The sequence below is a fragment of the Coturnix japonica genome, chromosome 12 (genome assembly GCF_001577835.2).
Source record: "Coturnix japonica isolate 7356 chromosome 12, Coturnix japonica 2.1, whole genome shotgun sequence".
Taxonomy (NCBI): Eukaryota; Metazoa; Chordata; class Aves; order Galliformes; family Phasianidae; genus Coturnix; species Coturnix japonica.
In genome coordinates, this window is record NC_029527.1 from 16,846,494 (window position 1) to 16,863,343 (window position 16,850).

A 16,850-nucleotide genomic window follows, 5' to 3' on the forward strand; every position below is an offset into this window, starting at 1 on the left:
AGGTGACTCTGAGGGTCCCCATGTATGCAGGCTGGTGAGGAGCCCCAGTGCAAGGTGATGCCTGGGGGGGCTCTGGGCTGCGGTGGGACTCGAGATGGTGACATGCCCTGGGAAGCTCGGACTTGACTAGTCCTGTGAGAATGGGGCTGTGAGTCCTACAGCCTTGGTGCAGGGTATGAGCCTGGCCTCATGCCCTCCATGCTGCCCTTGTGCTAATGCCTGGCTGAGCTCAGATTACAGCATTGCTGGGGCAGTAAGGATGGGTGCATTCATGGTCCACAGCAGTGGCTGGAGCTGCCTATGCTCCATCCATATTAAAGAGGAAGAAAGAAGCGCTTTAGGGAGGGGAAAAAAAAAAAAAAAGAAAAAAAAAGTTTGGGGTGTTTGCAGCAGACAGTAGGATTGTTGGTGCTCTTGTTATCTGTTTGTGTGCAGTACCCGCCACAGAGCCTATATTGCTAGCTCGTGTTGGTCAGTGTATGAAAGCTTTCACATGATAGTTTTAAGTGCCTGAATTTCTCCCACTCTGTGCAGAACAGAGCACTTCTGAAGGTCAGTCTGATAATGCAAAGGTTGTCAGTCCTCCTGGGTGGGAGAAAGTAAGTGGAAGTAAAACTCTCTTCCTAAAGAGGATTTAACTAATCTTCAGCTGGCTTTGCCAATGCCCTCCAAGGCTTCTGGCCTTGCTGTGCAGCTTAAGCAAGAGCTGAGCAAACTACTTTTAAACTTCAGCCTTGGCCACGTTGATGCATCTTTAATAAATCTGAACTCATGTTCCCCAGGGTCAGCGGTAGTGCAGCAAGAACCTGGCAGAGCTCAGCTGCACCTTCTGCAGCGGTCAAACTCACAAATGTCTGCTTGCCAACACAGTGTCCTGCAGTGGAACAGGGCAGAAGCTGTCCTCTCACCAGGCACTAAATTTAAAGCATAAGGCTCCTTAAGGGGCCATATTATCAAGTGACTGGATTTAGCTTTATAAAGAATCAGCATTAATGCAGGAAAATCCCTGTGGTGTCCAGGAAGAGCAGCTTTTACTGGAAGATGGTGGAAATGAGAGGATTTCAGCTATGCCGTGGTTATCGAACCCTGTAGGCTGGGGATGGTGTCATGCTGCAGAGGCCAGAAGCCTTAAGGGCTGTGGCAGCACAGAGCAGGCACTGGGTGCCCTATTGATGGGTGAAGGCATAGTTGGCCCCCAAGACTGCTCCTGGCAGTGCAGGGGTGTCTGGCCCTGTGGGTTGGCATGGTGATGCTGGTCCATGGTGATGCTGGTGTGGCTGTGGTTTGTTCAGGTCCTCATGTGCTGTTCTGCCTTTTATGTCAGATCCTGGTAGGACCTTCCTGCCGTGTGAGGCAGGAGTGGTGAAGTGCTGCAGCCTTAAGAGGATAAGACCTTTCCCACTGGGGAAGAAGGAGGTTCTTGCTGAGCTGCCAGCCTTGAGCGCTGTGGTGCTGTGTGCTGGAGCTGACAGCTGCCCACCTCCCCCGTTCCTAAGCTGGAGGAGTGCAGCGATTTGCACGGTCTGTGAGAGGAAGATGTCTCAGGCAAGAGATACCTGTCAGTGTCAGGCTCTGTGTGTACCAGGAGCAGGAAGTTCACTACACAGGGTTTCAGCACCTTGTTTTATTATAAAGATAGGTTTCTCCAAGAGTCTGCCACTTCCACTACACAGCAGGTAAGGGCGCTATACCCACAACACATGCCAAAGTTTAAAAACATTACAAAGGGCTCAGGGGTTCAAGGCAGCACTACAAACCCTCAAGCTTCTGCTCTTTTAAAATTACCTCTTTAGAATGGTTGCAGCGTTTCTTTTTTTTTTTCTGCTTTGGAAAAGAATTAAATAAGAAAGCAATAGACCCCGATACATGGCCCAGTCACATCACCTGCAGTCAAACCACACTCACTAGTGGCTCACCCGTGCCCTTTTCCTGTCATGACATGGGGCTGTTGCTCCATGGCCCTTTCCTCATCTCCAGCCAAGCTCAACATTCTCTACTATCCTGGTCCTTCTCACTGTCACCTTCCCTGTGCTGGGCCTATCTATATCTATGGCAACTATTCACAGTTTCTAAAGAAAAAAAATTCAGATTTTTTTTTGTGTGAAATCACTTTCAAAATAAAAATGTAGCCCAGCTACATTATTAGTTTCTATCCTGAAACCACATCCTCAGCAAAGACATTAAAACTTCTACAGTGTATGTACTTTTCCTATAGTTTTCTTATAAAACAAAAAAAACAACCCAAAACTCCAAACAAATCCTCTTTTCTTTCCCTCCCCTCCACACCCCCTTTAACATACTGGATAAAGTCTATCATTTGCTTTAAAATAGATATCTATATACACATACACAACTTGGGTTTTCTATCCTCTGATAGATGTGATGTTACTGGTAACAATGGGGTGTAACTCCCTGCCTGTGGCATAAGTCACCCAGGAGGAGTCTGGTGGACCAGATTGCATCCTTGCCAGCTGGATGAGTAATGGAGGCTCACCTTGAGACATTGCCTGGAGTGAGGTAGTCACTTTTTTTTTTTTTTTTAATATATATTTGGCAGTTTGGAAATGTGCCTACAGCTGGGTTTAGCTTTCACAGACAGGCTGCCTTTGTCTGCATGGGAATGCTGACTTCAGACATGTGGTCCAGCCCCTGAAGAGGGGCCTGAGTGATGCTGGAGAAGACTGGAGCAGTCATGGCTGCTCTGGCTGTGGAACAGGAGCTGTTAGCAGAGAAGAAGTGGATGCCAGACTGGGATGGGCCCCAGCAGATGCTGCAGGACAGCAGTGGAGTTCCTGGGTCTTAGACAAGTCTTTTTTGTCTCTGCAGTGGGACTCTGTTGGCATCGCTGTGTGGAGTGTGATGCTTCTTACCTCTGTTTGCACTTTGTGATGTCTGACATGCTCTGCTGGCTGGTCTGAGTGAGAGCATCTTGCTGTCACAGGGGCAAGGATGTGTTGCTTGCCTTTAAGGACTGACAAACTGAACATGTCATAAAAGCTCTTGTTGCTCTTGGGTGGTAACCATGGTGTACTGGCTTCAAGGCAAGAAAAGCAAGCTGCTTTAGGAACAGCCCTCTGCAGCACCTGCTTTAGGTGATGATCATGGTGAGATACCAGTGTGTGGGACAGAGGAAGGAAGGATGGTGCCTGGATGTTCTGCCCTGCAAGTGGCTCTGTCAGAGGACTGTTCTGGTGAGGTGAGCTCAAGGCAGAACCGTAGCTGTGTACGCAGCCAGTAGGATGGGGGAGAGGAGTGAGAGGCAGCTCACTGCTTGCGGGTGGATGTGATGCCTGTGCCCAGCTGGCTGGAGGGTGGGTTGTTAGGGGATATCTGCCTACCCTACTGCATACTGCAGCTCACTGCATGAAGGCTGGAGAACTGGGGGAAGGCAGAACAGTCTTTCCCACACCAACGTGCAATGCACTCCTTCCAGCCAGCTAGCAGCTGTTACTGTTAGGGGATAAAGTGCTTTCAGCATTCCCCAGCTACATAGGAAACAACTGCTTTAACTCACCCCAGTTTCCTAGGTTGCCCAAATCTCAAATGAAGGAGTGGTTATGTTTGCACATACAATACAAAAATTAAAAGGCACAGAAATACACAGAATGCAGCAGATAGTGAACAGCTGATTGTCCGTGATGTCAGAGAAATGCAGATGTCAGAGGGGTGATGTGGAATGGAGAGCACTCTGCCATTGCTCTGATGCCATCTCTGCTTGTTACTCCCTGAGGCCACCCTTTTCTTATGGCTTTTGCAGCCTGGTCTTGTCCATGAGGAATGCAGACAGGGATGTGGGGAGCCAGCTGCTCAGGAACAAATTACTGAGAGGTGATGAACCGAGCTCGCCACAGGTATCACACCTCCATTTCTGGCTTGCAGCAGTAAGTCATGGGTGCCACAGTGTTGACCAGATGGTTTTCTAGCTGCACAAAGGGTGTCTTGTTGCTTCTTGATATGTGAGGGAGCTCTCTGGCTGCAGGTAAGACCCACCACTGCCACAAGGCTGGTTTGAGAATGACCCTCATGGACATGGACCAAGGTGTCCCCGTGATCAAGGCAGGATCCCTACATCAGTGTACTCTAGGTTTCACTTTCCAGGCTGCAGTCAGCCTAGGCTTCGCTGCAGCACTCGTAGATGTTGTCTTCCATGAGTGCAATCACTTGCTCAAATTTGTGCTGGAGCTGGGTGCGCTTTGTCGTGGGGTTGGAGTCCAGGGCGGCCATGATCTGCAGGAGAGGTGGCATGTGAGGGGCAGGCAGCATGGGGATGTCTGCCAGCCCTGCTCCCCCACCTGCCTCATGATGCCTCAATCCCGGCTGGAGCCAGGATGGAGAGCCTAGCACTGGGACATGGCCCCGCACCCTCCAGGTGCAGCAGGGCTTGGCTGAGTCCATTCTCTCACATTGAGGCAGAGGGAGAAAATACAACAGAAAACCCTGCAGGGAACTTCCTAGCATAGAGCTGTCCCTGTGGGACAGGGCATGGTGGGCTGGGTGCTGGGTCACAGCCAGGGCCACAGTGATGGTAAGTTACTGGGGACTGCATTCTTGTGCTCTGCTTCCTGTGAGCATCAGAGGATTGGAGCCGTCTTATGCATTGGCCAACCCTGCTCCAATCTTGCCCAGTCAAGCACTGCTAAAAACATCTGGGAAGAGCTGGCCTTTGCTTCTACAAAGTTATTAACCAAGGGATGGGAGAGCGGATGCACCTGTGTGCATGTATTACATATGTGCATGGGCAGATTACACAAAGAAAAAATAATCCCTTTTCTGCAAGGCATCAAATTGCTTGGTTACAAAACACCTCCAGCTATTCCCTCTTCAGGTAGTCCAAGGCCTGAACACAGCCAGACTTGCTTACCTGGGAGCGATATCTCTTGGCATATTTGTATATCTCAGCCATGGCGACATTTGTATTGAACTCGTTCCGGTATTTCTTTGAAAAGACAGAACAAATAGGGGAGATGCATTAACCTGATGCAGCAAGCAAGTTCAAGTCCAATCTGCAGGCATTAGCAAGATTAAAAGATTTAGACTGGCTATTTTTATTCCTGTTGAATTGATGCAGCTGGGTTTTGCCTTATTCGTTAAGGAAGCTGCATATGCTTACATGAGAAACAGTCTGAGTTTTTATAAAGTCAGCCTTAAGCGGCTGCAGCTGATAGCCCTGATCAGCCTTCGGTGCTCAAAGGCATTGTGAAGGATGGGAGAGCACCAGAGCTGGGCAGAGGAACACCCAGGGACATGCCCACTCCACAGCTGAGGCTGAACTGCTGCAGTGAGATGACTGTTGTGAGGGAGCTGCTGTGCGCTGCTGGCAAGGCTGGGATCCGGAGTGCAGCTGCCAGCTCCTGAGCTGGTACCAGGCTGGCAGGGAGCGCTGCCAGCAGGCTGCCTGGGACTCAGGGCCAGCACTGAAAGCTGGCAGCACAGGGGCTATCTGGCCACAGGGGCCAGCAGAGCCTCTTCCAAATTCCTGGCTCTTTGGCACTTCATTCTGTTTAAAACTCCCCAGTGGTGCCAAAGCCTAGTTAGTTTCAAGCAAATTTGTGGATGTTTACTGCAGCTCTGGCAGTCATTAAAGATGCTTGGAATTAGGTCAGATGAATTTTGTGTCTAGAAGTTTGAGGCAAAATATCCTTTCTCTTGTTTGCTCCCTCCAGTGCCTATCCAAGCAGGAGCTGAATGCAGCCTGCTTGCCCCATTGCCCCAGCAGCACAGCCCCACGTCCCAGCACAGCCCTGATCCCAGCATTGCTCAGTGCCTCACCCGTGACTCCTCGGCCAGGTGTGCGTTCATCTCCTGCTCGCTGAGTGGTGGCATGTCATGGATCTGCTTGTAGTATCTCTGCACAATCTTCCTGTACTCTGGGATCTCCTTGGCGTACAGCAGTTTATTGGTTGGAGAGTCCTGGAGTGAGGGCAGAATACTGAGATCAGATGCCTTATCATTTCTAACTGAAAACCTCTTATTCTGACTGGCTGAAGCACTGGCCATCAGACAGGGCATTCAGCTACAGCTGGGCTCAGGAACCAGGTGTGGGCCTGGCTTTATGCAGACAGGAGTGTGGTATGATGGCACCAAGGTGCAAATGGCTGGGGGCAGCGGTGCATGTAGAGCACGTCAGGTGCTGCAGGTTATCACCTCCTGCCTGTAATAATCCCTGCCTGGCTTCTATGCCAGTGATGGTGGTCTCACTGAGTGCATTATAATTGCAGCAAGGACAGGCTGAAAAGTGTGTGTGGTTATGGGGGTGGTTTGCTGCAGGCAATGCACTGCAAATGCATGTACCACTGCTGTGTTAGATAATCCACTTCTGCTCTGTGGCACCATGTGTGGATAGTGGTAATGAGGGATAGGCTGCTGAATGTGTCACTCTGGTCTCTTGAGCAGCCAGCTTGATTTAAATCAAAGAACAAAGCTGAACTTTGTCAGTTGATATGTTGCTCTTGGATTTTTAATGTAGCTTTGATTTATTCTGCATTGGCTAACTCAGCCTGTCTGACCTATATTGAGTGCATGGAAAGTAATTAACAGAAAATACAGCGAGTTTTCTTTTGATTAATGTAGGCATGGACAAAGCAATCTTAACCTTTTGGCCACATGGTACCAGCACAGGCATAAACCCCACTTGTGCTCTTTGCTAACACAAGCATGAATGATTCTAACCTTGAGGCAGTGCTGTCCTGCTGACATCATTACCCCAGGAATGAACCTGGCTGACTCCAGTGCTGTAACCAAGAGGGAAAAGAACCCCAGGTTCTGGGACAGGAGGGGAGTGAGATCAATGTGTCCCCTTGCCCTGACATGCTCCCTGGTGCTGGCAGGTGAAGTGGGGGAGGAAGGCTCTGCAGACAAAACAAGCCCAGCAGGGTTCTGGCTGTGGATATGGCATCTCCTGCTGCACAAGCAGTAAATAAGGAAGCCAGAGGTAACTGCAAGCTGCTGTAGCAATATGTGGGAAGGCTGCAGGGGAAATAGGCACTGAGCCCCAAAGCGGTTTACTTTCAAACACAATGACAAGGCACTGCAGGAATAGAGCCAAGTTACAGAGCCTGCTTACAACATTTCTTTTTTTTCTTTTTTTTCTTTCCCTTGGAAACACAACAGAAGCCCATGCTGGAAATCCATGCTGGAAAGCCATGCTGCCTCCTTTCTGTTGTTTTTCAAATTTGTGTCTGGTTTGTCCTCCCTCTATTAGGAAGAGATGAATGTTTTACTAACTGGTTGTACACTGCAGGTGTGCAGAGTGAATCTGCTCTCACATTGGCAGTATCAGAAGCTGACACCCTGTATCCAGAGGAAGAGCCTGGACAATCCCCTGGTCTAGAGTATTTGTATGTAGGCTGACTTTCCTGCTGAGGATTTATTCTCCCTGCATTACTCAACGGTTCCTTCACTTACGCTATTGTATTCCTGCAAAATGTTTCCATCTGCTGTCTGACTCCTGCTGACCCCTCTTCCCCTCACCGGCAGCTCCACAAGGACAGAGTGGAGGTGTTTCGTAACTCTTGAAAAAAATGTCCCAAACCCAAACAAACAAAAATCCAGTGCTCATTACATCTTCCTCCGGAGTTAATCTCTCCCAGGACGGGCTTCCTGGGGACGTGCTGAGCAGTGTCCCTCCTTTGCCACAAGGGCCCTTACGTCACACACCCAGCTCTGGGAGAGGGGCAGTTTTCAGCATTTGCTATAAAGCTGCTGTTGTCAGGAAGTTTCAAATGCCAGCAACCAAGGTAAAGCAGCAAGTGTGTGCCCGAAGCAGGAGTAAGCAGGGATAACTCATCCTTAGATACATTCAGACCTCAATGGCATGAAACCAGGCACATGGCTCACAGCCCACTGCAGGGGATTAGGGCAACCTCTGACAGCCCCTTCCCAGCCCCACATGCTGCTTTGTGTCTCGCTGGCCAGAGCCATGGTGCGATGTCCCCTCTGGACCATACCTTGCCCAGCTGCAGGTCGGACAGTGAGCAGGCGTCAATGAAGGCCTGGGCGATCACAGAGAGACAGGCGTCGATGTGGTCAGTCTTGTCAATGTCAAAGACGAACTGGGGGTTCTTCAGGATGTTGACCCAAAACCTCAATGGCAGGCTGCGGGGAAACAGGCCAGAAACAAACACTGGGTGAATTTCCAGGGGAGAGAGGGGATGCAGAAAGGTGATGATAGAATGTGAATCAAAGAGAGGAAAAAAAGATGAGGAGCAAAGTTCTGTTCTTTAATCACCTCCTGGCACTGCATGTTCCCCTGCCTACCTAGAGGGGCAAGCACCTGCTCAGGCCCCACATACAGCCCTACCCAGGTGAGTAGGGTAGTTTGCCTCACTCCCCCAGCAGCTGTGGGCTGGGCGTGCTGCTGGAGGGGCTCGAGCACTTCTGCTCTGAGGGCTCTCCAATCCAGCTTACTCATGGAGTTTTGTAGTGACAGTGTCAGCTCCTTTTCTGTTTTCCCTGACACTACCTATCCTCTGGTTTTCTTGGTAAGGCTAGCCCCATGAAATACATGTTATATATATTTTTCCTGCTCTCATCATTTACTTCTCCAGTTTCTTCAGTGCAACATGGTACATTGCTTGCCCTGGCTACTGGCATTCTTCAGCAGCTGGGGAGGAAAATCTGTAGAGGTCTTTGCTCTACTGGCAATTAAGGTAATGAGGGCTGGGCAGATCTGCAGTCCACACGTCAGTGCACACCTGCTGTCCCAGACAAATCAGATTTTGCTTTTCACATTGTGCTGGAGTTACTGCCCTTGCAGCCTCACAAGTGCAGTGATGCCATCAGCCTCCTTGCTCTGCTTTAAGTCCCTTGCTCTCTTCCTTGCTCTGTCCCCCCTCACTCTGGCTCTTCCATGCCATTCCTCAGCACATCCCTCAGCATCACTGCCAGCAGCCCCTGGTGCTGTGTACCCCAGGCAGAATGCTGCCACAGCAGCAGCTCCTGGGGTGCTGAGCACCCTCCAGCCTCAGCTTGGTGTCAGAGAGAAGTGAGGAGAAGGGTACCCAGGGGCTGGAAAGATGGAAATCAAATGAAAAGGAGCCAGGTGTGGATTTTAACGTCTGTGTGGCTTTTAAGATCTGATGCGACTTTTGGAATCTACATCAAATTCTTCAGTGCTTGCAGCTTACATTTTTGCTGCCTCCTGCCATCCATTCCCTCTCCTGTTTCTCCTTAATTATGTGTATTACTGTGCCCATTCCTTCCACCCTTTATTTGCCTGTGCCTGCTCTTCTAGCTCTGTGCTTGTTCAGAGCCCTCCAGCCCACATTTTCTCTCATCTTTCAACCCCTCCCTGTTTTTCATGGCCCTCACTGGTTCTGCTTTTAGCAGCCTGGTGCTTAATGCAGGACACCGAGGCTCTGCAGCTGCTGCTCCTTTCCGAAAAAAGGAAGGAAAGAAGAGGACTCTTCCAAACCTGTTGGTCTTCCAGATGTGCATGGTGTCAGGGTCTGTGATCCCTCTTTTCTCTGCTTGCTCCTCTAGGAAGTCAAAGAAATACTTGACGGCCACAGGCGGCTTGTCATCTTGGATGCTCAGAATGGCTTTGAACAAGTCATCCAGGAACTTCTGCAGCGTGCCCTGTGGGACAAGCACACACAGTGGGGGCTGCAGAAAGCAGCAGCACCTGAGCCCTGAAAACCAGCGTGAGGGGCTGTGACCATGTGCACCAGGGGAAGTACTTGGCTGCCAGCTGGATACGCCACGAGAGGGAGGGGGTGCTGGAGCAAGGAGGGAAAGGTTTGTTTGTGCATACTGATATAATTAGCTCGCATTTGGGTTTAATTTCTTTTGGCATTGAGATTTTCTTTCGTACTGCTGGGATCTCGCATCTGTGATTGTTCTGCACAGTAAATACAAAAAAGCCTGGAGACTGCTGGCCATGCTTGTGATCTCTGCTCCAGTGAAGCATCATGCTGGGACTAAAGATGGTCTGGGAGCCCAACTGCTGGAGCTGAGCACTCACAGTGAGTGGGGAAGTTCAAATCTGAATTAAGGCCACACAGACATCCCTCTTCCATTCATCTTCCCAGCAGGATCCCTCTGTTGGAGATGGGCTCAGGTCTAAATCTGCACAGTGAGCCCTGAGGCGGTCAGCATCCTTCCATGGCTGGAGATGCCAGACCTGCACTCAGGGAGATCATGTGGGGCTCCCGCAGCAGTGCTGCCCTCAGGGGGAGCTGGGAAGCAGAGGAATGAAGGAGGCAGCAGAGCCCAGCAGCCCCACTGGAACCTCTCCAAACATTCATGACAGATGGTTCTTAAAGCCCTTTGGGAGTGACTGGCCTTGCAGCAGTCCTGCCTTAAACCAGGTTTCTTGCTACAGACTGCAAGCAACAATCCCACCTGCTGTAAGCAAAAGTGCCCTCAGCTCCTACCTTTGTAGAGAGCAGCCTGGTCAGGTAGATCTCTGGCAGGACTTTCTTCCTATGGCTCTGTCTGTGGGACTTCTTATGCTCCACTGATTCGTCAGTTGGGAGAACCTGGTGCAACACATAACACAAGTTCAGAACACTCCTCCCTGGATGCGTCACACTGAACTCTCCTTAACTATAGAATTTCAGCTGCATATAGAATCCAATTGAAAACCATTTACTGTGTTATAAATTCAGCCTTACATGTCTTTAAAAAGTAATTCCTAATGGTCAGTTCTGCTGATATTTGTCTCTTTTGGTGTCTCCATTGTCTCTCAGTCTAGACAAAGGAATGGAACAATCGGCCTCGCTGAGATGATGCCTGTTTGCCTTTCTGGCCTCTGTGAAGTGCTCCTGTGTGGCTGCAGTTGAGGTTCCCAGAAACAAAGCAGGAGGTTTCCGTGGAAAGCAGCTTTTCTTAGGTTTGGAAAAAATGCAAGTACAACCAGCCAGTGCTCGTACTATGGCCTTTTGAAAAGCAAAAATAAATATTCTGCTGGTCAGTTAATTACTGATGACCTAGCAAGCCATGTAAGTATATCTTGGCATTGTTTCAGATGTGAGCATTCGGTTTCCTGTTCTCTCTCCCTCCTCGCCCTGTGTATATGTGTGCGTGCATTGTGTGTACTCCATCTGAGCATGGAAAATTCAGCAGAGAAAAATGCTCAAGCTATAAAATACTGTTGTTGTCCATAACACTTCTTCTCATAACAGCTTTTAACAGTGTTTAGCACTTTGTCAATCTGGAGCAGTGCACAAGCAGGAACTCATAAATCTTGCTGGCCCTGGGAAGGGGCAGAGTGCCAGCAACTCCTGCGAGGAGATCCCTCCAAGGCCGCGGGATGCTGCTGGCAATGCTGCTCCACGCTCAGATCATGGTGCTGAACTCTGGCTGCTGATGGCTGGATTGGGCCGCAGCAATTACTGGCCTGTCTTGCTAATTTTTTATTATGTTCCACAGAGCTAAAGCTTTTCTACAGATAACCCTTCTGCTCCAATTAGGGCCTTTGTGAAGGGAACTGCTGATCCAGCCTGTTCATCACATCCGATGCTTCGGCCCATGGAGATGAATTAAGTCAGCATCAGTGAGGATGAAAAGATTTTCTTTTCTTTTGTACAAACACTGAAAAAAGTGGGAGCTCAGAAACTTCTCTGCAGGTGAGAAGAAAGATCACCACACACACACACAGCCCCACCGACCACCTTCACCCCAGCAGTACTCAGGTCAGGTCCTGCCACCAAGGTGAGTGTGGGCCCCAGCCCTGCTGGGTCTCAGACATCTCCAGTCACAACAACTGCTGCATCATGGACCTGCCTGCAGGGCAGCTCCTCTTTGCTGTGACCCCTGTGTTCAGCACCATAGAATCAAAGAATGGATTGGTGGTAAGGGATCTTAAGCCCCCCCCCAGCCTCACCCCTGCCATGTTCTGGTTGCCCCCTACCAGCTCAGGCTGCTCATGACCTTATCCATGACCTTGGGCAACTCCAGGGATGGTGCACCCACAGCTCTGGACAGCCTGTGCCAAAGTGACAGCCGCAGCCCCCTCTCTCTGTTAATGGGCAGTCTTTGTAAGGGCAAGCATTGTAACAGAGACAACAACCAGACTAAGGTAAGCACCTGGTTGCCCCATGCTGCTGCCAGGAGCAGCATGTGGCCAGACACTGCCCCATCGCCACACAATGCAGCACAGCCATGCCCACAGCCACACGATGAGCACGGTACTCACCAAGTGGAAGTACTTCTCGGTGTCCAAATCCTTCACTGTGAAGAACAAGAGAGATACAACAGCTCAGTCTAAGCACCTACATGAGGATGCGTGTTTGCTATCCCAAAGAAGCACTAGTGCCCAGCTTTGATTTCTGCTCCCAGTGATCTCGGCACCTTTCTCAGCATGGAATCACACCACACTGCAGGGCCTGGGGAATATGGCTGCCAATTCTCAGCATCACCTCAGAGCCACCCTTGAAACATGCAGGTGCTACTGCTGCAGGGAAAGGGCCTTACCTCTGTTCAGTGTGCCGTCCTTCTTGTCTGACAGGCTCATGGCCAGGGATGCCCCCTCGGGGATCTGCAGAGGGAAGCGCAGCCACCAGTGAGTGCCTGGCAGCTCCTGGCCCTGGCGATCCAATACCAGCCACGGTCACCCTGCCACCAGCCTGCCCCTGCTCCCCAGCATGGGAACTGGCAGCAGCACCCTGCCCTGCTGGGAGAGGCTTTTTTAAAGTGCAAATACACGCCAGTGATGCCCTCAACTCCAATGGGAATTGGGCAAGTACATGTATCCAAGATAAAGCTTTGGCACATCTACAGCAGGTAACTTGAAGAAGAAGGAGCACTGAGTGGTGCAGGCGCTGCTTGGCCTCTCCCAGGGGGGAGCAGGAGCCCGCAGGACAGGGGCTGCTCTTCGTTCTGCGCTGGGCTCCAGCACAGCGGGCACGGCGCCAGCAGCGGCACTGCTGCACAAATAATAATGCTAATCAGCACGCAGCTCTGATTTTCCATGCGCTGCTGCAGACTGGTGAGGATTGTGCTTCCAGGCAGACTGGGGAAACCAAATAAACTTTCTGCTTTCATTTAGTTTTAAAAGGAAAACTGGTCAGGAGAACAATTTGGTTCACCACATTGCCCCACATGTTTGGCCTCCATCCCCAGTGGCATCCCTAGCCCCACTCTAAGGGCAGAGAGCAGCAGCTCCAGTGGCAGCAGGGCACGGCCTGACAGCTCAGTGATGCTGATCAGCTCAGCTGAGGCCATTGGAAATTGAAGGCTTTTTTTTTTTTTTCCCCTGTTCTTTCTGTTGTCAGTAATAACTTGTTTTGCATGAAGAGTGTTTAATTAGTTTCAGTGTGTTGCAATATTAAAAAGCTCCTCGCCAGGGCAGATGTCTATTCCCCAGAAGCTCTTGCGGAGCTATGGCAACCTTCCTGCTTGGCCCCAGTAATCCTGTTTTTGGAGGGGGAACCGCCACTTACACCTGGGTCCATGCAGGCTCTGAGGAAGCAGAGCTTGTCTGCAGCACCCACGGATCTACCTTGTAATGTGCCAATGTGTTGAGCTTCTTCCTGCCGTCCTCCACCACCGAGGTGTCATCGAGGTCCCGCAGGATGTAGCTGTCAGTGCTGGTAGCAAACCACTCTGTGTGGGGAGGGCAGAGGTGAGCAGGCAGCCAGGCAGCTGCTTTTGGAAGCACCCCATAGCCAAGGCACTGTGGGGCTGCACATGGGGCCACCAAGGGACAGTGGTCGCTCCTGAGGGGTAGAGCCTGGGGACAGGGGGTTGTGCCCTAGGCACCAGGGAGAGAAGGGGGGCCATGATGCTGCCCCAGCCTAGCAGTCCCTCCATGAGGACACCCTCTGGCACTGAGCATCAGCCCTGCTTGGCACGCAGACATGAGGCCAGTGTGGTTTCCTCCTTGCAGCACCAGGCTTGGATCCTTAAATTCTACAAAAAGGGGTTGGCCACAGGGTAGATAAGTGACACAACCAAACCACACGGCTAGACAGAGGTCCATGGGTTCATTTATAGCTGCTCATGGAGAGGTACATTAACAAGCCATGTGCAGGCCTAAGATAGTTTTAGAGGGTACATCCACTCCAGGGATTAACAGTAGGCTTCAAAAAGAGAAAATCCAAGCACCCTTCTGCTCAGCTCAGGCTTTTGTAAAGCTTCTTTCTAATGACATCTCCCTCCTGTCCGGCAGGGTCCAGTCCTATCCCTTAATCCCAAAGACCACCCTCAGGAGTTTGTCTCCATCCTGCCCTCTCAACAGTGCTCCTTCACCCAGCACCCTCCAGGAGACCCCAGGGGCTGGTGTGCAACATCAGCTCCCTCATCTAGAGGTACAGTCTGGCACACCCTTACCCAGGTCGACGTCTTCCACTCTTGGCCACTGAGAGTAAGGGATATTCTTGCAGAAGGCCTCCAGGATCTTCTCCTTCACTTGGCTGAGTGTGTCTGTGTCCATAGCCCTGACACTCAGGGAGTCCATCCCGCAGCCTTGGAAGGAGACGTTGAGGTTCTGTGGGCAGAGGCCATTTTAAGGTTGGGCAGGGATGCACAGAGCTCTGGGGCTGAAGTCAGGCTGAACAAAGGCTGTCATCTACAGTTTACTGATAGCAAAAGTGCTGATTTATGCTCCTTGGCAACGGAAAGATTCAATTTATTGATGGAGCCCTGAGGGTGTAAGGCTGTGCCCTGCTCTCCTGCTGCCCTGCTAATGGGCCTGGGCCCTGACACACAGACCACCTCTGTGGCAGGAAGGAGTGCAGGTCTGCCCCCACTGCCACCACATCCTCAGTTTCTCAGCTCTGACCAGTCGCTGATGGGGCCACCAGGGCTCACTGCCCTCCTCTGCCGGACGCAATGGGCTGAGTGCTCCGGTGTAAACAAGCTTTGAGTCCACTAAAGAGCAAGTGTGGGCATTGACCTCCACCAGCATCCAGTACCCCGCCAAAGAAGGAACCTGCGCCAGCTGTAAGGGGCTTTGGGCTGCCACAGACACCACTCACTCCTTGGGAACACCTGGCTTCTGCCAGTTCTGCCACACAAGGAGTAATGTGGTGCAGGCACCTCCTCCCTGCACATGCTCCACCTGGCCCAATGCCACAGAGCTGACCCAAGGCAGCCCCTGCCCTGCCTCCACCCTGCTCTCCTTGATGTACAGAAACCAGGGGCCTCTGTGCCTCCATTCTGCTTTGAGAGCAGTCCTGAAGCCAGCCAGCTACTTGATCTGCAAGCTGTGGTCAGGATGCTGTGCCGAGCCCAGGAGCAGTGCTGCTGTGAGCATGGGAAGGACACCCATCAATGTGAGCCCAACATCTGGGATTATCACAGCCCACAGGCTCCTTGCGATCACTGCTGTAGCAGAAATGCTAAGTCACAGCTTTAAACACTGACTGAGCACCTGGTAGGAAGGCAGGACCAACCCAGGGAACATCAGGTGCATGCAGTGTACCTGAGTGACTGGAAGGGTAGAGCCCAGATCCATCCCTTGCCAGACCTCATTTAAGGGTTGGCAGTGGAGGTGAGGGCATATCTTGATGGGGATCCTTGCATGCTTGAGGTCTGCTGAAGGTAAGTAGCTCTTTTCCTTCATTTCTGTGGCTGCTGTGCTTGGGCTCATTCTCATTTGCTGCAGCCAAAGACATTGCCACCCTGTTATTACTGTGCTAGTTTCCTTCCCATTATAGCATTACAACTGAGCCAGAATCTTCTCACTGCTAGCACAGATGCTGATTTGCTTTACCTCTCTGAACATGGCAGAACAAACCACCTCTAACCAGAGCTACACTGGTGGCCACAAAGGCCAGACATGCAAACCAGCAGCTACCACAAGTCTCATTCTGCAGTGGGAGCCCTGTGGCAGCAAGGTGCAACGAGCACTAACTCTCACTGAGGAACAAGTTGCCTCTGGTCCACCCCACCTCAAGTACTCACCCTTGGCTTTGCCTCGATGTTCTCCCTCAGGAGCCACTCCTCGTTGAGGGTGTATCTGGCCTCCCCTGTGATGGCATCAATGGGGCCCTTCTCCATCTGCTGCTTGATGGCACAGTACAGCATGAAGAGTGGCTCTCCAACTGTCTCCTGGGGAAAGGGAGAGAAGTCCATGTCAGCAACGGGCCTGGTGGTGCATCCAGGGCAGGCTCTGCAGAGTAACCTAGGTCTAGAGAGACTCAGGGGTACCAACTTTTGAAAGTCCTCTTTGTGCTGCCTGGTTTGCCATTGAGATTGTGGGACTGAGGCCACTGTGTAGCCTGTGGCTCTGGGAAGTAGCACTCATACTTCTCATAGCACAGAGGAGGCCTGATTGCAGCAAGAGAAAGATCAGAGTCAACCATGCTGCTCCCATGTGACAACGAGCAAACAGGGCAGTTAACTTGTTACATTTACCAAACTTCATCTTATGGGAGAGCCATGAATTGTGACAGTGCTGCAACAAGAACAAGGAGCCTAACAGGGACCAGTGATCTGTGACATGGTTCAGCAACATGGTGTAATGCCAGATTTCTGATCCACTTATGTCTGTTACGCCAATGTGCAAAGAAAACACAAGTTATTTTCTTCAAAACACTTCAGTACTGGAGTACATCCCATTCTCCCTAATGTTCATGTGCTATTTCCTTCAGATGAGGCAAATGCAAATTACTGCGCATTCCTGTACTTTCCAACCAGCACACCCCTGTGCAGCCATTGCTGCCATCTGAGATCCTGCTGAAGACAACAGATATTGGATGGTTTTGGTACTTCTCAGCTAGGAGCTGCTAAATCCTGTTCAATCTGCTTCTTAATTAAGACTCAGTGATTCTTTTATTCTAATTGCCTTATAATTGCTGAAGCAATTAGCTCGATGTCAATTTTGATTCAGCTGCCTTCAGCGTTAGGGCTGTGGGTACACAGCATCTGTGCAATGGTGCACATGCTTTATTTTTCCAGGGCAGGGC

General features: G+C 50.9%; 1 protein-coding gene across 1 annotated transcript in view; it reads right to left on the reverse strand.

Annotated features, from left to right (window-relative positions):
• Positions 1 to 1,609: 1,609 nt before the first annotated feature.
• The window catches only part of PLXND1 (plexin D1), a 63,051-nt gene continuing 47,810 nt past the window's right edge, over positions 1,610 to 16,850 (reverse strand). The window contains exons 26-36 of the mRNA XM_015874847.2: positions 15,847 to 15,993; positions 14,272 to 14,428; positions 13,442 to 13,545; positions 12,415 to 12,478; positions 12,137 to 12,171; positions 10,374 to 10,478; positions 9,413 to 9,576; positions 7,947 to 8,094; positions 5,770 to 5,910; positions 4,862 to 4,936; positions 1,610 to 4,227 (exon numbers count right to left, since the gene is read on the reverse strand). Of these exons, the coding sequence (XP_015730333.1) occupies positions 4,111 to 4,227; positions 4,862 to 4,936; positions 5,770 to 5,910; positions 7,947 to 8,094; positions 9,413 to 9,576; positions 10,374 to 10,478; positions 12,137 to 12,171; positions 12,415 to 12,478; positions 13,442 to 13,545; positions 14,272 to 14,428; positions 15,847 to 15,993 (1,257 nt within the window). The 3' untranslated portion in view covers positions 1,610 to 4,110. The remainder of the gene's footprint in view (positions 4,228 to 4,861; positions 4,937 to 5,769; positions 5,911 to 7,946; positions 8,095 to 9,412; positions 9,577 to 10,373; positions 10,479 to 12,136; positions 12,172 to 12,414; positions 12,479 to 13,441; positions 13,546 to 14,271; positions 14,429 to 15,846; positions 15,994 to 16,850) is intronic.